Source organism: Diceros bicornis, chromosome 3 (genome assembly GCF_020826845.1).
Source record: "Diceros bicornis minor isolate mBicDic1 chromosome 3, mDicBic1.mat.cur, whole genome shotgun sequence".
Taxonomy (NCBI): Eukaryota; Metazoa; Chordata; class Mammalia; order Perissodactyla; family Rhinocerotidae; genus Diceros; species Diceros bicornis.
In genome coordinates this window covers 63231229-63255346 of record NC_080742.1, presented here as the reverse complement: position 1 = coordinate 63255346, position 24118 = coordinate 63231229, and the positions used below count along the sequence as shown (strand labels likewise).

General features: G+C 36.1%; 1 protein-coding gene across 5 annotated transcripts in view; it reads left to right on the top strand.

The window, feature by feature from the left end:
- Positions 1-24118, top strand: part of IMMP2L (inner mitochondrial membrane peptidase subunit 2) — an 846417-nt gene that overhangs the window by 46983 nt on the left and 775316 nt on the right. For all 5 annotated transcript variants that reach the window (XM_058528430.1, XM_058528465.1, XM_058528455.1 and 2 more), the window contains exon 3: positions 23292-23395. In XM_058528430.1, coding sequence (XP_058384413.1) covers positions 23292-23395 — 104 coding nt within the window. The remainder of the gene's footprint in view (positions 1-23291; positions 23396-24118) is intronic.

The following is a 24118-nucleotide window of genomic DNA, read 5'->3' as shown; positions in this document are numbered from 1 at the left end:
ATGGGGAAGTATATTCCACCCAAAGGGAAGTCATAGCAAAGGTGGGGAAGGAAGAATTGTGAATAGGTAAATGTACCACAGCCACTGTGACTCCAAGGGCATAAGGTTGATTTCAGAGGTAATCTAAAAAGTTGTGTTTGTCTTTGAGTCTACCCAGAATGACCCTAGTCTTTGTAGTCCAAGACTGACAAAATTGGAATAGATTGAAATTCTGAGCCACTGAATCCTGGAATGGATTGATCCATTTTAGATGTCTTTAGGTTGGAAATAGCTCAGGGCCAATTGGATCATGCTTTAGAGTGGCTTTTCTTAAAGGTCACTCTGCAACTTGTAGACATTTTATTTAAGAAAATCCAAGGATTGAAAGATTGAATCTCATTAGAGGGACATATAATATCAGTCCTTTAAAGTTTATTGAATAAATACTGTTATAGCAACACTGGAAGTTCACTTTGAGTAACAAATTTTGTGTAAGAGCTGTTTTTATGTCTTTTAAAAATTCTGTTGGCTAAGGATTTAATAGATGAACCTTGTTGTCTGGATTTCCTCTTATAAGAAATAGTTCTTTACTTTTTAGACACTCCTCAGTGGTTCTTTTTTTTTTTTAAATTTTTTTTTTCTCTCCAAAGCTCCAGTAGATAGTACGTCATAGTTACACATCCTTCTAGTTGCTGTATGTGGGACGCAGCCTCAGCATGGCAGGAGAAGCGGTGCGTCGGTGCGTGCCTGGGATCCAAACCCGGGCCGCCAGTAGCGGAGCTCGAGCACTTAACCGCTAAGCCACGGAGCGGGCCCTCAGTGGTTCTTTTTTTAGGTTAGGTTTTCCAATATTAATTTATAATTCATTAAGTAGCTGACTAGAAGGAGAGAGGGAATCAAACATGGGGAGTTGTAGCTAGTTGAAGGTAAATCATAAACGAAAATGGTTTTTAATGATACAATGATATAATTCAATGAAAAATAGGATTCAGTTTATGAAACATTTGATTTTTTTAAAGTTGTATAGGTGTATCCACTTTATTGAATGAGATGTGCCTTTTGAAATGCTCTGCACACAGCGAATGCTGGCAGAAATTGTTGGTTAACGGTTATTCATACTGACCTATTCCCCTTTAGTGCACATGAATCACTTCTGCTGGTTGCTGAAAGGTTACTATGAAAGTAGATGCACTATTTTTTTTAAAGAAGCACCATATTACTCAACATTAATTTAACTCAGGAAATGAAGACTGATATTGCATACAGTTGAAACTACAGAGGGAATTTATGTCAGTGGAATGCAATTATTCAAATTAAAAGTTCAATCGCTTATAGAGGCTTTTAGAGTAAAAGGGTGCCCTAGGAATAGTTTAATGACCTCACACCAAAGTTTTAGATTTTATTTGAGTGAGAATGCCTACAGCGGGGTCACTGGTTCTTATAAAAGGTGTATGTCTTCTACATTTAAAATTAAGATTCAAGATTTTAACAAGTAAGTGAGAGAAATAATTTTAAGTGTCATCGTCCTGTTTTTGTTGCAATTTCTACATAATTTTTATATAGCATACCATTTTCCTCTTTCCATTTTGCATAGCTGGAGGGAAAATACTTGAAAACATTACTACACAATACTATCTCTCTAGCTCAGACTTCAGAGAAAGATTTATGTAGAATATATTAGAGAATTAGAGAATGTGAGGGAAAATAGAGTTTAGTCAGCCTTGAAGTCTTTTTTCATCAGTAACACATATTCATTTCTTCAAAATTGTCTTGACTTTCAGCTACCTGCAAATGATCCTGAAGAATCTGGTTTGTAATAAACCTCTTAGACTCCTACCTGGCTCTTTGCAGTCATTATCTTGTTTCTTGCTGAGTTTAAAATTAAATGTTCTGTCAAAAAAGCAAGCAAAAAGTGCACACTCTGTCTTTCTCTCTGTCACATTTATTTATGTTATTTTATATTTTTAAATTTAAACCTACAGTGGGCTTAATATTCAACAATTATTGTTGTTTGTAACTATTATTTTTAATTGTTTCTAATTATTTTGACTGAGAAGCTAGATACAAACAGACTCTCAAGAAAGGAGACATATTGTGATTTACGCATCAGAATTTAACGTGGAGTTAGGGAATTTTATTTTACCTGCTGAATTTGCACTTCCAAGATGCTGGCAACCACCGGGCATGCATTTCCTCTGATGCTGACTGCTCTGTGTTCTTACACCCCTTGGTGCACTGGGGCTGCCTTTGAAGGAAGCCAGGAGTTAATGTTGGAATGCTTTATTGGCTTATATGTGAGCTTTCTTCCCAAATTATCTTTGGCTCAAAAATCTCACCTAAGGTTTTTTACCCCTTAGGATATGTAGTTCTTATGTAGTTCTGCAACCTGTCATTAATAGAGAATTCAAATAGATCAGTTTGTATTTATAGCAACAAACATATGTGATACTGAAACAGTTGTTGAGTGATAACTTTATAATGTTCCTTCATGGATTTTCTTCTCCTCTCACAATAGAATAACAGTATGCTTCTGCTTTATACAGCCAGGATTATATCTGTTATTTAAACACCGACTTCATAACACTCTCTCTGTCTTTTTTTAATGTTGAAGTAAATTTAGACTTACAGAAAAGTTGTAGGAGTAGTACAGAGAACTCCCAGGTGTTCTTTACTCAGATTCATCAGTTTTCAATATTTTGCCACATTTATTTTATTTTCTTCCTCTTTCCTTCCCTCTCCTTTCCTTTCTCTGTTTCCTTCCCATGCATATATATACACACACACATATATGTATCTATATATATATACACACACAAGTATGTACGTATGTATATACACACACCTAAACGTTGTTATTGAACCATTTGAGGGTAGGTTGCATACATCATGCTCTTTAACATTTAATCCTTCTGTATACAGTTCTGAGTCCTGATGCTTGATGATTGATATACTAACGCTTTTCATTTACAGATTTTTAAATTTAATATTATTCAGATTCATATGCATAGAACTTTAGATGCATTAAAAGGGATATTGACTGAAGTTCTAAACTTAACATTTGAAAAAACTGAAGCCTGACATTTGAGATAATTTGCCTAAGCTCATACAGCCGTTAAGTGGCAGAACTGGCTTGAACCAACTCTGATACTGCTTTCTATTTTATTAAATAATAACTAATAAAAGTTGTGCTTTATCACTATGCTATAATGCCTCCCTATGCTGTTCCTGCTCACAGAGATATTTTGCTCCATTTTATTTTGGTTCATGGAATGATGTAATTACTAAGTAATTTAATTTTGGGATTATTTTGTAGTACTTTTGGGATTTAAACAAAGAAAGAAATTAAGTTTATGTTATAGTGGGATATGAAAGATTTTAAACTTTGAAGCTCAGGTTGATGGAAGATACCGTATTCTAAACTGAAGATTATAGACTTTATAAGAAGGAGTTAGATTTCAGTTTATGGAAATACGGCAGATTAGACATCTGAAAATATTTCCAATGCAACACTCATAAAAAATTATAAATAAAACATTAAAAACCTTTAAAACTGCATAGTGTGGGCTGGCCTGGTGGTGCAGTGGTTAAGTTCGTGTGCTCTGCTTCGGCTGCCTGGGGTTTGTGGGTTCAGATCTCGGGCATGGACCTACACACTGCTCATCAGGCCATGCTGTGGTGGTGTCCCATATGCAAAATAGGGGAAGATTGGCAACAGATGTTAGCTCAGGGCCAATCTTCCTCACCAAAAAAAAAAAAAAAAAAGCATAGTGACGTTGCAGGGTCACTATGAATGACAAGAGACCACAAATAAGGGGGAATACATTTCCAGGGTAGTAAGTATTCATTAAAGGCATCAGCTGTCCTATGGACATTTGTCAATTCCTGGTAACTTAGGGTTTTTGGTTTTAATGGCCACATGGGGATTAGAAGACAAGGTTCTGGGCTCATGCACGGTAGGAAGTTGGAACAGAAATTCTGAATACAGTTAGAATCTTGGAAGAGACATGTCTTTGGGAATTTAAACTAAACCCAAAATCTCTTCTGCAAGAAAAATTGTCTAGGTTCTGAGTAGAGGGAAAAGCCCTAATGTAGGATTGAGGTTTGAATTCACATACGTTGCAACAGAAAAACCCTAAACTGAGAAATTAATTTACAGTGGACCTGGGTTTAGAGCAGCATCAGGCCTGGAAGAAGCCATCACCAGTCCTCCTGGGCGCATGCAAAGTGTGATGAACATGATCTCACAGTAAAAATATCACACAAGGAAATGAGCACTGTGAGCGTCAGTAACAACCTTCAGCAGAATTAGACCTTAAGGACTTGAGAGATTGGAACCATCAGCTATTGAATGTAGTATGTTCAAAGAAATAAAAGAGGGAATTGAAAATATGAGAAAGCAACAAAAGATTATTTAAAATGGTCAAGCAAAGTACCAATTTTATCACTTGTGCTTTAATATATATATATCTAGATATAGATATATAGATATATATATATGTTTTTTTGGTGAGGGAGATGGGCCCTGACCTAACATCTGTTGCCAGTCCTCCTCTTTTTGCTGAGGAAGATTTGCCCTGAGCTAACATCTGTGCCCATCTTCCTCTATTTTATATAAGGGATGCTGCCACAGCATGGCTTGATAAGTGGTGCGTAGGTCCGAGCCCAGGATCTGAACCTGTGAACCCCGGGCCACCAAAGCAGAGCACATGGACTTAACCACTATGGCACTGGGCCAGCCCCTTCAACATATTTTTTTAAGGGGTGATAATTGTATTGTGGTTAGGTTAAAAAATCCTTATCTTCTATAGTATGAATCTTATAAAATTTGCAATGAAATATATTATAGCTGAGATTTATTTATTTTAAAGTAATATGGGAGGAGGAAAAGTGGAGTGAGGTTATAGGCGAAACAAGATTGGCCACGAGTTCATAATTGTTGAATCTAGATGGTGGGTAACATGGTAGTTCATTATACTATTCTGTCTACTTTTTAAACAACAGGTTTACTGAGGTATAATTTATATACCATTGAATTGACCCATTGTGAGTGATTTAAAGATTGTCAATAAATGTATGGGGTTGTATAATCATCACCTTTTAGAACATTTCCATTACCCCAAAAATATCTGTCATGCCTGTTTCAAGTTAATCCTCATTCCCACCTTTTCCTTAGGCAACCACGGATCTGCTTAATAAATTTGCCTTTTCTGAATATTTCCTGTAAATAGAACCATATAATATGTGGTCTTTTGTGTCTGTCTTCTTTGGCTTACCATAATGTGTTTTGAGGTTTATCCATGTTGTACTGTAAATCAATAGTTTATTCCTTTTTATTCTATTCCTCTATTCACCAGTTGATGATCATTTAGGTTGTTTCCACATTTTCATTATTGTCAATAATGCTGCTATGGACGTTCATGTACAGGTGTCTATGTAGACGTTTTCGTTTTTCTTGGGCAGATACCTAGGAGTGAAATCGATAAGTTGTATGGTACATTTATGTTTAACTTTTTAAGAAATTGCCAAACTAACACCTGGATGGGGGGAGTGGGCTGACTAGCACTGCCTGTACTCATTCTACCTTGTTGTTGCTGAGTCGGGGGAAGTGAAGGGTCCTGCCCAGTCTCACTGCTGTGGGGTGGGGCTTGAAGTCCAGCTTCCTACTCAGCCCCACTGACACCATGGTGTCAGGGCAGTTTTTTCTTTGGTGTTTGGCTGGATTAGGACAGGTATTATAAAAAATGTTTTCTGTTCTGCTAGGCCATTCTTTTCCTGGTCTTCGGCTAGAGAGAGTAGACTTTTCCTCAAGCTTTAGTCCTGCCTTTGGTTGTTCCAGGTTGCAGGCTTCTCCAGTGCCCCATCTAGGGTACATGGGTAGCAAAAAGAAAACCCAGGGAACTCACCACTGTATCATTCTTAAGTCCTAATGTCCTAGCCTCCAGTCTGTCTTCTTTCCATCTTTCCGAGTCTTCCTATATTTGTTCGTTGTATTAGGTCTGGGGTGTTTTAGTTGTAAGAGACAGGACTTGAGATGAATGGAGGTACTTCATTTTGGCCCTGGCTGTATTGTTTATCTTTCCTAGTAATCAAATAGCTAGTCCTGATTGTCTAGTGGTTAAGATTTGGTGCTCTGACTGCTGTGGCCTGGGTTCGTTTCTAGGTCAGGGGACCACTTCATCTGTCTGTGGTTGTAATACTATGGCAGCTGTGTGTTTGCTGGCATGCTGAAAGCTATGCCACCAGTATTCAAATACCAGCAAGGTCACCCATGGTGGACAGGTTTCAGTGGAGCTTCCAGACTAAGACAGACTAGGAAGAAGGACCTGGCCACCCACTTCTGAAAAAACTGGCCATGAAAAAAACCCCTATGGAATAGCCGCGGAGCATTGTCTGATATAGCGCTGGGAGATGAGGGCGCTAACAACAAAGAGTAGTCAAACGTGACTGAGTTCTGGCCAATGGAAAAAGGATGAAAAGCGAGGTGCCATTTCCAGGCCTGGTCCATAAAAGACTTCTTTGTCATCCATGCTCTGTTCTCCTGTCTGTGGCTAGATGCAGAGGACTGGTTGAGGACTGTGAGGCCACAGGAGATGGGGGATCTACAAGATAGAAGAAACTGGATTTCTGAATGACCTGGTGTAGTAAATCCATATTGTGCTATACACTGAGCTTTTGGGATTCTCTTTATAGTCAGTTAGCCTACTTTGACTATATAACAAGACTCATTACTATACCTTTTCCTCTCTGCTTTTTCTTATCTTACACTCCCTTTAAGGCTAAACTCAAATCCTCTCTTCTTCACACAACTTCCCTAATTCCATCATTCACTTATTTGAAATCCTATAGCACTGTAAGTTTAATTTTGTTTCTTTTTCTTTCTTTCTTTTTTTTTTGTGAGGAAGATCAACCCTGAGCTAATATCCATGCCAGTCCTCCTCTTTTTGCTGAGGAAGGCTGGCCTTGAGCTAACATCTGTGCTCATCTTCCTCCACTTTATATGGGAAGCTGCCACAGCATGGCCTGACAAGCAGTGCGTCGGTGCGCGCCCGGGTTCCGAACCCAGGCTGCCAGCAGCTGTGCGCGCGCTCTTAACCGCTACGCCACGGGGCCGGCCCTGTATAGCACTGTTAAGTTTAACTCATAATTATAAATTCTTTTGTATTGTCCTCTAGTCCTCTAGTTACTTTGTGGGTTAATACTAACTCTATTGTGTAAGCTTCTAAAAGAAAGGGACCATATTTCTCTCACCTACTCGTTTAAAGGGATGATGAATAAATGCATATTAAATTTGTTCTTTGAAGCATTCAAGTGCCTGAATAATTAAACCCTACAGAAATATGATAAAATGAAATTATCATCATTAAAATTTTTTTTCTTTGACTTTGAGGGTGTTTTTGCACTATTCACCTGAAAACTTTTTAGCCTCTTGATTAATCCATCATAATCTTTATGGCAGAGATTTTCAAACCTTTTTGCCCATGACTCATATTAAATAATATAGTTTTTTATTGTATACACATACTCACAGCTGAAACAAAAGTTTCATTAACAATACTTAAACCGTAATTACCATCATTATGTGCAATGCCCTCTGATATTTTCTATTCTGGTCGCAACCCATTAAATTGATTCTATGACTCACTCATTGGTCATGACCTGTAATTTGAAAAATGCTGCTTTATTGCTGGAGGGAGGCTTGAAAGGGTGAACTGCTCAAATTGAGCTATTACTAAGGGAGTGGAGCATGTTAGCTTTTGATTCTGAAATTTTAAATGTGGGCTTGTCATAAGGGCTTCAAGCAATAAGTCCAACACAAAAGATGAGGACGCCCATGGTCTAAGAAAACTCTTTTGCAGTTAGTGTGGTAGTGGGCCTTTGTTATTACCAGCACCTGGGGTGCTTGTTCATGAAGACTCCTGAGCCCCGTTCTAGATCTATAATGTTAGAGTCATTATCTAGGACCGTAGCATCTGCATTGTGACAAGCTTTATAAATACTCAAATTTGAGAACCGTTTCCTTACAGAGAGCCCCAACTCTTGGGTTAGGGCAAATTGTTGGGGGGTTTGCCGGACATAGGAACTGCTTTTGATTGAAAAATCCTGATTGCCTTATTTTGTTAGGCTTTTGAATTCTAACTCCTAGTACTTTTTAAAAATACGTACTTTTTATTCCCCATCTTATTGTCTGTCAAATCATTTATCGTATGTTTGTGCTAGTTTTAGCTTATTTTATTATTTCTAATCTCTTATACTAATGGTTTTATCAATGTGTGGTATTTGTAATTTTTTATTTTTCTTGCTAGTTGTTTTTATTTCTTTTTCCTACTTTTCATTTCATATTCTCTTTCTACTTTATTTTTAACTTTTACTTTTGTTTTGTTTGTTGTATTTTTAATTTTTAAATGTCTGTTCTATACTTTGTATCTTATCACTTCCCTTAATAAGTGTTTAATCATCTGTAAATTTTTTTTGTTCAGTTTAGCTTTTTTGCCAGCTAATTTTCTTTCTTTCTTCTTTTTTCTTTTTTTACAATATAAACCATCTTTTATTTCTATAGTTTTAAAAATGACCAACAGGAAGCACAAGAGTGTCAGCTGAGTGAATGGCCTATTCATTTATCATGGGAGACTTGTAGCTTTCTCCAGTAATGGCTCCTCAATGAATCACACCTCTCTCATTGATTTGTACAGTTTCCTCCCCACTTGACTCTGGCCGTGTGACTTGCTTTAGCCAGTGGGACATCAGCAGATGTTACTCAAGTAGAAGCTTGGTAAGCACTTGTGAACTGGGAACATGCAAGAAACTCAGGCTGTCCTCCTGGAGGAGACAGTGAAGGACAAATGAGACATCTTGGCCAACAAGCCCTGATTAAATACCTGACATGTAAGGCCATCTTGGACTTTCCAACTGTTTGAGCCCCGGATGAGTGCAGCCACATGTATGACCTCAGGAGAGACCAGCAGAGGAACTGCCCAGCCGAGTTGAGCCCAAAGTGCAGAATGATGAGCAAATAGTTGTTTTTTTAAGACATATAGTATTGGTTTGTTATGAATTAATAGGTAATGGAAACAAAAACTGATAATCTTAGTGAGGTGATGCCATAACAAAATCCTAAAATATGTGGCATTGGTTTTGGGACTAGGTGGCAGTTAGGAGCTGGAAAAATGGTGAGGGAATTGTTGGTAGAGGCTGGACAAAGGGCAAACAACTGTTAATGGAAGCTGGAAAGTTGGGGAGGAAACTGTTATTAGAGACTTGAATGGTGGTGACCCATGCTTTATGGTACTGACACAATTTAAAAAACTGTCACCTGTAGGAACTTGGAATATAGAAGATATACTTAATGAATTCATGGCTTTGGCTAAGGAGATTTCCAGGCAGAATATTGAAATTGCAATTGACTTCTTATAGCTTTGTGTAAGGTTTGGGAAGAGAGAAAAGAACTTAAGGCAACAGTTAGAGGAAATACAGGATGCCCAGGACTTTCTGTGTTTTAAAATAAAAGTTTCTCTTTCCCAGTTCCTAGCAGGCAAAAGATTCTTAAGGTAAGAAATGGCCTGGGATGAAGATCAAATCTGGACAGGAAGACTCTTAATTAAGACCTGAGAGAGATTTGAGATGTTACTTACTCTATCCTGTTAGCTAGATAAAAGAGATTATAAGATCATAAGAATCTTAAGGCTTTGTGACACAGTAGACTGACACTTCTAAAGTAGAGAAAGATCTAGTTTGAAAGGAGTTATGGATAGAGTTTTAGCAGGAATGGAACGAACCCCAGTAAGATCAATAGGAAGTCTACAAAGTTTTAAGGGAGTTGAATTGGCTTAGACTAAAAGGGATAGTGAGTTTAAAAAGAGACCTCTGCTCCCCAGCTTATTATGAACAGGAACACTTCTTTTTAAAAAGACATGATCTCGGAGCCCAAAACCCAGAGGGCAGAGCAACAAGCCATGGAGGACAATAGATTAGGAAACCATTCCAAAGATCAGAAATAGGTCCTAATAAAGGAAAATTCCTGTCCCTGGGGTAGGAGACCCTGACAACATCTGCTGTTGGAATTCACACTTGCTATGGACAAGTGACTTCTTTGTTTCTCCTATTCCTTTTTTTAATTTATTATGTTTATCCTGTCCCTATCTTTCTATTGGATGTTTAGGGGACAGATAATTTGTCTTCTTAGTTTATAAGCCTCTGATTCAAGATAAGCTGCACTCAAGTTGCATCCTAGGATCTTCATCCACACTTGGACCTGACACATGTGGTGAGGTACTGGACTTTGATCCTTTTGCAAAAGTTGGAGGAGATTTTGGAGTTCTTGGGAAGGGTTGTATATATTTGCACATGGGAGGAATATGATTTATTGGATCCAGAAGGCAGGACTTTGGTATATTGTTACATTAATGTCCCCTCCTCTCACCCCAACCCCCAAGAGTCGTGCCTCGTGGTTCCCAAGCTCTTATATAGTCCTCTCCTACCGTGACTCTTGGCTTGGCCATACGACTCCCTTCAGCCAGTGGAGTATCAGCAAACCATGCACACACAGGCTTGTTAGATGCTTGCACAGTGGAGCTTGTCCTCTGGGATCACTGCTGCCTCCATGACTGCAGCTGCCTGTGTGGTCTCAGGCCAGACTAGCTGACTAACAGCCTAGTTAAGCATAGCCTAAATTGCAGAGTCAAGAGCAAGTAAATGATTTTTAAGTTTCGGAGCTTCTTTTTTTATAGCAGTAGGTAAGTAATACAGGGACTATATGTTTTAGCCCCTTTGCGTCTGCCACAGTGCTTTTCAGTTTCTTTTGATGGACTGTTTCCTACACATTTGAACCCCTTAATTCTAATAGCTTTGATCTATGTAATTTAGGTGTCCTATGGACCAAAATTTATATTGATTTGTGCTGTTAAAATGATAGCTGTTTTTTTTTTTTTGTTTCGTCATAGAATGTGGCATCAAGGTCAACAATGAGGAGCTAAAGGATCTAAAATCCATGACTTCACCTTCACAGATTTGTTCACAGATACTGTACAAGTGAAGTGAATAGATTGCTACAATTTGTACCTGTTGGGGAATTTGGCCTCTTTGGAGTTATGTACATCTGAGGAAATTGTCCACGCAGCCTCTTAAAAACTTTATTATATTTGTTGAACCACTTTCTTTCTGTTGCTACACATTTTTTATTTTTTAGACCAGGAGACACATCAGAGAGAAAAGTGGTTTCTTCTGGGCAATGGAGAAGGACCTAACAGTGAATATGAAAGCCTTATTCAATTCAGTTTTAAGAGGAAGTTAAAGATTTGTCAGTATATAGATGTATCCATGTAGCTGGCTTCTATTACGTATAGCAACCTGTCTTCTTGTTACTATGTAGAAATGTTTATTTATAATAAACATAATAAATTTTATATTTCATTAATTGTACGTGATCTGTTCCTAGTTATAGTGATCTGAATTAAGGGGATGCTTAAACGCTAAAGAACTTGTTAAAGAAGAAAACAAACTTAAAAAATATTTTAATAAAAGTATATAAAAATCATGGGCTGGCCCATTGGCATAGTGGTTAAGTGCGCACGCTCTGCTTTGGCAGCCTGGGGTTCTCAGGTTCGGATCCCAGGCGTGCATGAATGTGTCACTTGTCAAGCTGTGCTGTGGCGATGTCCCATATAAAGTAGAGGAAGATGGGCACGAATGTTAGCCCAGGTCCAGTCTTTCTCAGAACAAGAGGAGGATTGGCATCGGATGTTAGCTCAGGACTAATCTTCCTCACCAAAAAAAAAAAAAAAAAAAATCAGATGCTTTTCCCCGTTAAAAAAAATTTCATTGCTTTGTCCTAACTCTAAAGTATTGCATATTGATTGGAGAAAACTTGGAAAATATAGAAAAATATGCAAAATAAAAATAATCTACACCACCTTCCAGAATTAGTTATTTTTAGGATGTTAGGATGTTAGGATGTATAATACTAATAGTAAAACTATCAAATGATCACTGTGTTCTAGGCATTATAGTATAGTATTCACTTGAAATATAATAATTTATTTAATATCCTCCACAACTTTATGATGAAGGTACTATTTATTACTAAACCATTTTACAGATGAAGAAACAGGAGCAGAGAGATTAATTTGTTGAAGATTACACAGATTTAAGCCCAGGCTTTTGACTTTAAAGTTTGCACTTCTAAACCATTGTAAATTCTTCTTATTCTTTTCTGCACAATTTTTCTTCTTTCTTCCCTCTCTTCCTTTTCCCTCTCTCTTCCTCCCTCCCTCCTTCCTTCTCTTCTTTTCTTCCTTCTCTAAATTCAATCACACCAATTTGTTTTTTCATTTATCACATTTTTACCTAATTTATTTTGCCAAACATATCCAAATATCCTTAAATATTTTTCTGCAATGTGATTTTTAATGGCTTTTAGTATCCATATACTATATAGTTTAACCATTGCTAATTTGTTTCCTATTATTGGTATTTAGCTTGGCTTAGTCATTCACCTCTTATAAATAATATGTGATGAACATCTTTGTACATACATCTTTGCACATCGTTTTGATTATTTCTTTAGGATAACTTTTTAAATATGACATTTCCAGGTGTAAGGGTAAGATCACTTTAAAGACTTTAGATATATTTTGGCAAATTACCTTTCAGATAGTTTGTAAAGATTTTTATTTGTACAAGCAATATGTGAGAGTGCCTATAAAACTTTGGTGTGTCATTCTATAGTACATAGGAAATACAATTAAAAATTAGGAGAATGAAACATTAGCAACTCAATATACCTCCAAGTTAAATTAATATGGTTTACATCCATTTAAAAATTTTGTTAATATAGCTTTAAAAGGGTTGCTTTTTAAAGAAAATTAAGAAATTTAGTATCTACAGAAATACAAGGTATTTTTATGTGAATAAAATGTCATGCAGAAATATCAAAATGAGGGGGAAAATATTCACCTCAATTTTAAGTGGGGAATGCTGAAGAACCGTAAGTCTGTAAACAAGGGGATGAGATTAGAACAAAATTATTTTTTAAGAAGGCTCTTAAATCTCAAATTAAAATGTGATTAGATCCATATCTGGATTTTCCCGGGTGAAGAATACCATTGCCTAGCACAGTGCCTGCCAGAGTTGGAATTCAGTAGTTTTTCAATGGTGAAGGAACGAATGAGTGAAAGAAAGCATGAATGAATTTTTATAGCTTCACATCCTTAATGGAAGCATACTTTTTTTTTCTGTTGTCCTTTAATTTGGACGTGTGAAGAATGTATCTCTGTTCCAGCTCATGTGGAAACTGTCCAAAGTCTACACATGTGAGCAGAGAGAGGCTGCCAGGGCTGTCTGGTTAATGTGGAGTGACCAGTCTAGACCAGAGCTCTAAAGTGACTCTGTGAAGAGGAGTTTCTAATGGGAACTTCATGATATCGCCAGATGCTGCTGTTGGGGAGCCTCTGGAAGCTGGAGCAGACGTGAAGAGCCCATTATTCTATCCTTGTTAATATAAGTGCAAGATGTAACTGGGACTTAATAAGTATAAATTTTCTGAGATGCTTTACTATTTGGATTTTTTCCTTTTAGCACTCAAGTATAATGTATGTGTGACTCTAGGTTTTAATCACCTTGCCAGGTTAAGGGCCCTAAGGTGAAAAGTTTGAATAATTTTTGAATTAGATGGATGGTCATTGTAGGGGGTCAAGTATTAAGGGATATAGGTAATAAGTACTCTTTACCTGAAAGGAATGCTCCATTTCTAACTTAAAGCTTTGTGCAGATGTGGGTACAATTATAGGCCATTTTATTACGCACACCTAGTGAGACAAATTCGAGATTCTAGAAGCCATGCAAACAGTAGAGACCCCTGAATAGTGAGAGAAGGTACCTGGCATTTTAGATGATTTTATCCACATTCTTTCAAAAGTGTGATATCTAATAATAATAATTATTCTATAATTTGAATATATATTTATTTTAGCTGTACTTTATGTTTCCTGGCTGGTGCTGCAGTGTTAAGTTAAAAACAAACAGTACTACTTCAGTTTCTTCTCTTACTTTTTAACTATTTCCCCCTGATCATTTCTTTAAATTAATGATTCTTCAAAAGAAGTCTGAGGGCTACTGGTGGTTCCTCATGACTGCTACTGGGGACCATCTCACTGGAAAGCACAAAATTTAATATTTCAACATTTAGATTTTGTGTAGCCAGGGTGGGCGGAGCTCTTTATGGGCTTGAAAAGGTTGAAAGCACTGCTCCCAGAGAAGTGAGGTTAAAACCAGGCTTTGTTGGCAGACTATCAGTAGTGAATTATAGGCTGTGAACTTTTTTTTAATTAAAAAATGAATAAGAAATTTATAGAAAAAAATCAAAACCAGAATAATATCACTTACTGATTGATGGCTGTGGCTAAATCTTACAAGGTAAGAAATCTATCATGTCTCTGTTTAATTCTCTAGGGGAGTTTTATTTTCCTAAACCAAGACATAAATTCCCCCAAAACTGTCATATGATTTGAACTTAGACACAAGCTGAGAATTTAGGCTACCTTGACAGTATTTGTTTGTAGGAGGAATAAAAATCCTTCAGCATAGTCTTTGATCAGAGATAGCATTAAAACCCAACTTTTATGTTGTATTTGTTTCAAAAGCAGGTTTGATATCTGCTGTTTCTACCTTCAGCATAATTTGTTAACATCTTTTTAAAACTGCTGACTTATATTGTCTTTCTTAGAGTGAACAACATAGTACTTAGGTCAGAACAAAGCATACAATAACCTCTTTTTAATGTAACAAAATTTTCCAAAAAGAAAAGAAAAGGAAAATCATAATTTTATCAACTGGAGCTAAAAACTTAGATTTTTAATGTATATGTTTTTATATGTGTACACATATGTGTGTATTTTTTAAAAATGAAAGTTTAAAACATATTGGGTGTAATGTTTTTATAGAAGATATTTATAACTAAATAATTGTGCACATTAAATTTTGGGGGGATTAATTCCTAGAGGTAGAACAATTGAGATCCACAATAAAAGTATGCTTACTTTACTTGCTTAAAAGACATGAAGAAACAATCCACCAAGAATTTAGAAATGAGGGGTAGAATTTTCAGCTTGAAGACTTTCAGTTTAGTATTTAAAAGGAAAACAGGTCAGGGCAATATGTAAAAGCTTAATGTTATCTTGAATCTTGTGATAGAATACTGTACTTGATTTTGCTTCCTTTTGCTCTCTTGTTGCTCTCATCATCATCATCATCTTATTTGTTGACTTTACTCTGTATCAAGGACTGTGTTAAGAACGTTTTGTGGGTCCTCTCATTTAATTCTCATAGCAACCCTCTGAGGTAGATGGTACTGCAATCTCCATTTTATAGATGTGGAAATAAGGCTTAGAAAGGTTAAATAATTTGTTTAAGGTAATCTGGTTAGTAAGGAAATAGAGCCAAGATTTGAACACGGTTTTCTGTCTTTAGAGCAAGGGCTGTCCAAAAGACTTCTCTAAGTTTTTTGATTTTTAACCTTAGTGTTCCATGGTAGAAGTTAAGGAATAAATCTAGTGTGAAGATGCGAGTCATTGAAGAAAAGATGGGCAGAGCAGCTGTCAGGCTTGTTTTCTTCTTTTTTGGTAAACCCAATGATCATCAGTGTTTTTCCCCTTAATAATTGAAATCTCTTTGAGTAATGGCAAGAACATCCGACACAGTCGCACATTTTGAGATACAGGTGGAAACTCCTAGATTAAATATTCTCTGAGGTTTCTTACTTCAAAAAGCTTTATTATTTTAAGTTGCTTATAATTTTGATATAGTCTCTGGGAATCTAGGATTTAAAGTATTAACAACATGCCAAGAACATATAGACTCTCTGGGTACATCAGATTCCTAAAGTTTATGACTTTTAATTTAGATTTCATGTGTATAACTTTTTTGATTTGAAAAGATTGCTTGCTCTGTCTGCAGCATAAACTGCCATTCCCACAAGGGAAAGCAAGATATAAGATTTCCAAATTATAACATGGTTTGCTAATTTTTCTAAAGTAGCATTATCCAAATGAGTTTTCTTCATTTTTCATATAAATTTTTCATTTTGAAGTTAGCACATTATTTTTCTTTTCAAAAGTCATTTTATAAAGCTCAGGAAGTAAAGTGTTTTTTCTTTTTAATGTATTTTTTAATTGAAGTTCAAAGAACTATGTTCTTCAAAAAGCACTGTTTTATAGTGCTAAAGAACAGTTTCCCAATTTAAGAAAGTTTTCCTTTATGAGTGTTGTTCATATTCATAAGTGTTATTTATATTCATAAATGAACAGTAAAGAAAATAATTTTATTCTGTTGTGATTAGCATTATTTCATTATGGAGACTAATAAAGCACTGTTCAACTTTATTTCTAATGCTTAAATTGCCTAACTTGATGTGACACGAAAAATTTCTTACTATCCTTACCCAGAATATGTTTTCATTGAAAGACATGTATACATTGTTTAGATAATATATATTGCTTAGGAACCATCTTATTTAAATATACTTTAAAAACCTATAATCTTTTAAACTTTAAAATATAGAAATACTATTTTCCAGCCACTGTTCTGGGCATACAAAAATGGATACGACCTACAGTTGAGTGCAAGAGCCATATGTGTAGGCAGATACCTATAACAAGGTTTTAAGAACTATTATGGAAGTTTACCTAAATTGCTAAGGGAGCACAGATGGGGGAATATTTAATTTAACCTTGTGGAGGAACGGAAAGCTAAAAGAAAATTCTATTGATTCTTTTATAAAGTCAAACAAGGTCTTCCAGGTGTTGACTGATGATTCTAATATTTTACTGTTTGAAATTAGACATGCTTCTCCTGGGATTTTTTTCCCTGGCATAAATCTTTTGTTTACAACGCATACCATTTGGTTCCAACAGTTAGCGTTAGAAAAGTTGTAGATGAGTGATTCTGTAAGGGAAAGATGAATCCAACTGTCAAGATTTGAGTCTATGGGGATTCTTCTGTCCCCAGCCATGGAGCATCAGGATGTAATTTCCTAATTTCCACGAGGGAACTGCAGTTTGGTTTCGCTTTGTTTGTTTGTTTTTAAGGCTTCACAGATAAGTCACCATCTGAATTGGGCTTTGAAAGATAAGTAGAATTTTCCAAGTAGGGAAAAGGCGTTTTGGGGCAAAGGGAAAGTCTGATGATGGGAGACTCAAAGAGAGAGTTAGAAATTGAGGATGCCTCGAACCTTATAGTCTGGAGGATAGGGTGAATGGTAATACTGTTAATTAAGGAGGGGAATATAGAAGTATAATTGGGGCTAGTGGGATATGATCTCTGTTTTGGCCATGTTAATTTGGGGAGTCTTTGAGAATTTCATTAATTGATTTTTTTGTTTCTTTCCACTAAAAATTATTAATCACCTTACGTGCTCAGGTGTCAAGAATACAGACATAAGAAATAATCTCTTCTCAAAATGCTTACAGACTCTTGGAGAGAGAGACAAGTTGATAATTATAATACAGTTTTGAATATGCTGTGATAGACATAATCACAAATTGTGATGGAGAATTTGGGAGTTTTAATCACCTAATGAGTCTGAGGATGGGAATGAGGAGAAGGAGAGATGAAGAGTGTTAGGAAAGAATTCCTGTGAGACTGTCCTGTGGGATTCAAGTGTTGCTTTGAAGCATGAGTTAACCAGATGGCAGGAAGGTGGGAAGAGGGGGAAACATGCCAGGCAGAAATATTTGCTTACATGATGCTTGGAAGTGTGAGTAAATAACCTGTGTATAGGGCACTGCTTGTGGTTGAGTTTAACTTGTAGGAACTAGGTAGTGGGGATTGATAGTGTCCTGCAAATCATGTGTGTCTTGATTTTCATCTTGAAGACAGTCATGTTGGTAGTGTTGGGAAGCTAGTGAAGGATTTTAAGTAGGGGAATGACGTGATAAGATGAGATGCCCAGCAACCAGTTAGAACATGTGCTAGAATCTCAGAAGAGCATTTGGTGTTGGAGAATAAATTTAACTAGGAGTTACAATAATGGGTAAAAAGTGCTACCTGTCTGCTTGTGGAGCCAGACAGGTAGACCACCATTATGTTACAGTATGCTAAGTGCTGTAGTATGAAGTGCTATGGACTGAGTTTAGAGAAGGAGGAAGTAACTTGGGACTATGCATTTAGGAGTCATCGGTATATGGGTGGTTTTTGCAACTGAGAATATTGATAAGATTTTCTAGGGAAAGAATTTAAAGACAGAGATGAAAGAACTAAAAGTAGAATTCTGTAAAAAAGCAAACTTTATGGAATAATTGTTGAAGAAGAATCATCTAAAACTATGATTTTAGCGCTGTGGATTGCAACTTATTAGTAGGTTGCAAAATCAATATAGTAGATGTGCAATTAATATTGTTGTTTATAGACAGAATTTTGAAAACATGGATTAGGAGAGAACAGAAACTATTAGGATGTATGTAGTAAAAATTATTATTTTGTGTAATTTTGTTCAGATATGTATTTATCATGTGTGTACTGGATGCAGTGTAAAATGCATTTTTTATTAACAGGTTGTGGTCATAAACTTTTGAAAAACACCAATAAAAGAGAGTAAAGAAGAATAGTCAGAAATAATTAAATCACTGTTATTCTTCGCTATTTTGATGGCCAAGTAAAGAAGTGAACTCAATGAAAGTGCAATGGGAAGGAGGTTTTCTCTTTATAGTTCAAATGGTCTCCCCAGACCACCTTTACTGCATCAGTTATATAGGAGGAAAAATAAAAAGAAATAAGGGAAAAGGACTTGCAAGATAGTTAACTCAAAGATGGAGAGAAAGAGGGAGATAGAACGAGAGAATATGAATGAGAAATATGAGTGAGAGAGAACGAACCCCTATGGAAGCCTAACTTTTAGTCTCACCTTACTATGTGATGGCAAAAACTCCGTTCCCTTGCACCGTGGCCCAGTGAAGCCCCTTGGATTTATCCCACCATATCAACTCTGTTCCTCATTAGGGATAGAGCAAGAGGAAAAACGTGGGGAAAGGGTACAAAACTCCCCATAATTAAAATTGTGATATAGTAATATTAGTAAGTTATCGAGAGCTTAACTATGAGTCAAGAACTATTGTAAACCCTTTAAATAATTGATCTCATCAAGTGAGTTAATATTTGTAAAGTCCTTATGACAGTGTCTTGCACATGGTAAGCACTCAGTATGTCTGGCTATTGTTATTAGAACAGTACACATGGTAAGCACTTGGTAAGTTTTCGCTGTTATTGTTATTTAATTATTAATTAGGTAACAGTTGCTGATTATCATAATTTTACTAGTAAGGAAATTGAAACATAATAAAGTTAAGTAACTTGCTCAAATCATGTAGCTAGAAAGAAATGAAATCATTCGTTCTGAGTTGGAGGTGAGAGATTGACTAGTGTAGATGCATGGTGAAGATTGGTGCTTGAAATGTGATGATAGTAGAGAGAAGAGAAAAGATGAGCCATAAATGAAAGACATTATAAGGAAAAAAACCCCTTTAGCTTGGTGACTGGTTAAAGTAAAACGATAACTAAGAATTTAAGCTGGTTGACTGGGAAAATGCTCAATAGGATGTAGGAATATAAGGAAGAAAACTTTTTTTGGTAGGAAAGGATGACAAATTCCATTTAATCATGTTGACTTTTATGTCAGATAGTCAAGTGAAATGATTAGCAGCGAGTTAAAAACTAAAAATAGAGATTTTTAGGTATTATCATATAAAGGAGTTGGTAGAAGCTGGGTTGTTTGAGCTCTCCAAGGATAACCAATATTTTTTGGCCACAAAAAATGTAGGTGGTCAAAAATGAGGTCGTGATAATAGCCCTCACATAACATTTCCACAGCTTTGCCCACATCTGCTTTGTAGAAAGTCTACAAATAATTCCAGGAATCTTTTAAAAAGACTGTCACTGCTGCTCCAGGGCCTGGCTGTTGTCTGGCATCCACTGTTTTCCTCGCACCTGCCCTGGTTGCTGTAGTTATGTCTCTTCTCGTTGCCACCATCAGTGAAGGCGGAGAGCCTCAGTTGTAGTGGGGCACCTTTCCTGTCACCACAGAAATTGCTGTTTCCCCTTATGACGTTCTTAGAGACCCAGTAGAGTCAATGGTGAAAAAGCTCTCCTAGTTTTTCTCATTCTTGTGTCACCACTCTCACCTCAGGTCTCAGACTTGTTATCCGTTGGCTTTTCTGCACCCTTGTCGAAGTGACAGGTATGCTGGCTTCATGGTTCCTCAATCAGATTTTTGTGCCTACGTGGTTCCTGACCTTCAGATGAATTCTTACACAAAATGTTTCTCAGTTCTTGCCCCATCAATCCTCAGGCATATCTAGACTTGTCTGAATTTTAGGGTGAAGGCCACTTCTTAGGCTTAAACTGGGACCAGGAGACTTGATGCATGCTCTCTCCAGACAAGAGAGGTCAAGATGGGAAATCCCCACATTTTCCGTGATTGCCCCATCACTTATTTCTTTTATTCCCTTCACTTCTTCATATGGGTATTTTCCTGGTTGATTTGAGATTGTGTCTTCTTTTCACTCACATCTTCCTAATGTCTTCTTATTTTTATGTTTTATTTTTTAATTTTTATTGTGGTGACATTGGTTCTAACATTATATAAATTTCAGGTCTACATCATTTTACTTCTATTTCTGCATAGATTACATCATGTTCACCACCCAAAGACTAATTATAATCCGTCACCACACACATGTGCCTAATCATCCCTTTCGCCTTCTTCTCTACCCCCTTCCCCTCTGGTAACCATCAATCCAATCTCTGTCTCTACGTGTTTGTTTGTTGTTGTTTTTATCTTATACTTATAAGTGAGATCATACGGTACTTGACCTTCACCTCTGACTTATTTCACATAGCATAATACCCTCAATGTCCAACCATGTTGTCACAAATGGCTGGATTTCATCGTTTCTTATGGCTGAGTAGTATTCCATTGTGTATGTGTACACATCTTCTTTATCCATTTGTCCGTTGATGGGCACTTAGGTTGCTTCCAAGTCTTGGTTGTTGTGAATAATGCTGCAATGAACACGGGGTGCATGTATCTTTATGCACGCGTGTTTTCATGTTCTTTGGATAAATACCCAGCAGTGGAATAGCTGGCTCATATGGTAGTTCTATTCTTAATTTTTTGAGGAATCTCCATACTGTTTTCCATAGTAGCTGCACCAGTTTGCACTCCCACCAGCAGTGTATGAGAGTTCCCTTCTCTCCACATCCTCTCCAACAGTTGTTTCCTGTCTTGTTAATTATAGCCATTCTGACGGGAGTGTGGTGATATCTCATTATAGTTTTGATTTGTATTTCCCTGGTGGTTAATGATGTTGAACATCTTTTCATGTGTCTGTTGGCCATCTGTATATCTTCTTTGGAGAAATGTCTGTTCATGTCTTTTGCCCATTTTTTAATTGGGTTTTAGTTTTTTTGTTGTTGAGATGCATGATTTCTTTATATATTTTGGATATTAACCCCTTATCAGACATATGGTTTGCAAATATCTTCTCCCAATTGTTAAGTTGTCTTTTCATTTTATTGATGGTTTCCTTTGCTGTGCAGAAGCTTTTTAGTTTTATGTAGTCCTATTTGTTTATTTATTCTACTATTTCCCTTGCCTGGTCAGACATGGTACTTGAAAATATGTTGCTAAGACCGATGTCAAAGAGCATACTGCCCATGTTTTCTTCTAGAAGTTTCAAGGTTTCAGGTCTTACATTCAAGTCTTTAATCCATTTTGAGTTAATTTTTGTATATGGTGTAAGATAATGGTCTACTTTCATTTTTTCGCATGTGGCTGTCCAGTTTTCCCAGCACCATTTATTGAAGAGGCTTTCCTTTCTCTATGGATGTTCTTCCCTCCCTTGTCGAAAAGTAGCTGTCCATAGATATGTGGGTTTATTTCTGGGTTCTCGATTCTGTGCCATTGATCTGTGTGTCTGTTTTTCTGCCAGTACCATGCTGTTTTGGTTACTGTAGCTTTGTAGTATATTTTGAAATCAGGGAATGTGATACCTCCAGCTTTGTTCTTTTTTCTCAGGATTTCTTTGGCTATTTGGGGTCTTTTGTTGTTTCATATAAATTTTAGGATTCTTTCTTCTATTTCTGTGAAAAGTGTTGTTGGAACTTTGATAGGGATTGCATTGAATCTATAGATTGCTTTAGGAAGTATGGACATTTTAATTATGTTAATTCTTGCAATCCAAGAGCACGGAATATCTTTCCATTTCTTTGTGTCTTCTTCAATTTCTTTCAACACTGTTTTATGGTTTTCATTATACAGGTCTTTCACCTCTTTGGTTAAGTTTATTCCTAGGTATTTTATTCTTTTTTGTTGCAACCGTAAATGGGATTGTATTCTTAATTTCTCTTTCTGTTGCTTTGTTGTTAGTGTATAGAAATGCAACTGATTTTTGTATGTTGATTTTGTATCCTGCAACTTTACTGTATTCATTTATTATTTCTAAAAGTTTTTTGCTGGATTCTTTAGGGTTTTCTATATATAAAATCATGTCACCTGCAAATAGTTACAGTTTCACTTCTTCCTTTCTAATTTGGATCCCTTTTATTTCTTTTTCTTGCCTGATTGCTCCAGCTAGGACGTCCAATACTATTTTAAATAGGAGTGGTGAAAGTGGGCATCCTTGTCTGGTTCCTGTTCTTAGAGGGATAACTGTCAGTTTTTCACCATTGAGGATGATATTAGCTGTGAGTTTGTCATATATGGCCTTTATTATGTTGAGGTACTTTCCTTCTGTACCCATTTTATTCAGAGTTTTTATCATAAATGGATGCTGGATCTTGTCAAATGCTTTCTCTGCATCTATTGAGATGATAATGTGATTTTTATTCTTCATTTTGTTAATGTGGTGTATCACGTTGATTGATTTGCATATGTTGAACCATCCCTGCATCCCTGGGATAAATCCCACTTGATCATGGTGAATGATCTTTTTAATGTGTTGTTGTATTCGATTTGCTAGTCCTAATGTCTTTTTAATCTTTCTTAAAGTTTTCCATACCTCTTTAGTGGAGTTTAGTAAAGATTTGAATATCTAGCACATTTTCTTTTCAAATAAGTATTGGTAATTTATTTTTTTTCTGGTTCACCTGTGAAGAATCCCAATGAGCCTTTTTGAAAACTCATCATTTGCAGGTACTTTAGAATAACAATTTATTGAAAGCTACTATATTAGAAATGTTTTATTGCCCTGCACTATAGCTATGAAGTGCAAGGAACCGTGAAGATTGAAAAATACAAATGATAGATGTGTCTCTTTCTCCTTGTTTTTTAGCCTTCTTTGAATCCTGGGGGGAGCCAATCATCTGATGTGGTGCTTTTGAATCACTGGAAAGTGAGGAATTTTGAAGTACAGCGTGGTGACATTGTGTCATTGGTGTAAGTAAATCAGAAACATACTATATTTGTATATAAAATTACTTATAATTATCTGATTTAACTGATAATCCACTGTTGATGCCATATTCTCCATTACTAAATTAATGGGTACATTTAAAATGTAATACATTTTTTTAAAATCAGTTTTGAAATGTAATAATACTATGAAAAAGGATTTTTAAAATATATAAAATATATCAGTTAACTGACATACTTGGATTTGGTAAAATGTGTTTTAATCAAATGTTGATTAGGAATTATTATATTGATGACCCAGAGTACATGCATTTGGTATTATTTTTGATTGTTTTGAAATTTTGCATCTTGGAAGCAACTTCTATGTTACTCTTGTATTTTCTTAGTTTTTGGAGCTACTAGAAAAATTTTCTAGAAGTTGATAATTATGACATGAAATTCAGTGATATTTATATATATCAGGAATTTTAACTGAAAAAAAGGAAGTTTGGAAGACTAGTAGACTGGAGGCTTTTGTTTGGGACCAAAAGGTGGCACTGTTTCTCTGTCAAAATATTACGAGTGCTCAGGAACAAAAATTTCATTCTGGTTTTAATGTAGAAAGGAATGTCAACGCATGCATAACTGACACAATGATATAATACATAGTTCTAGTACATGCTTGAATGGTTTAGATTTGAGATTTTTTTGTTTGTTTTAAAAGTAAATTCACACTGAGAAGACTGCAACAGAGCTTGCTTAATTTCT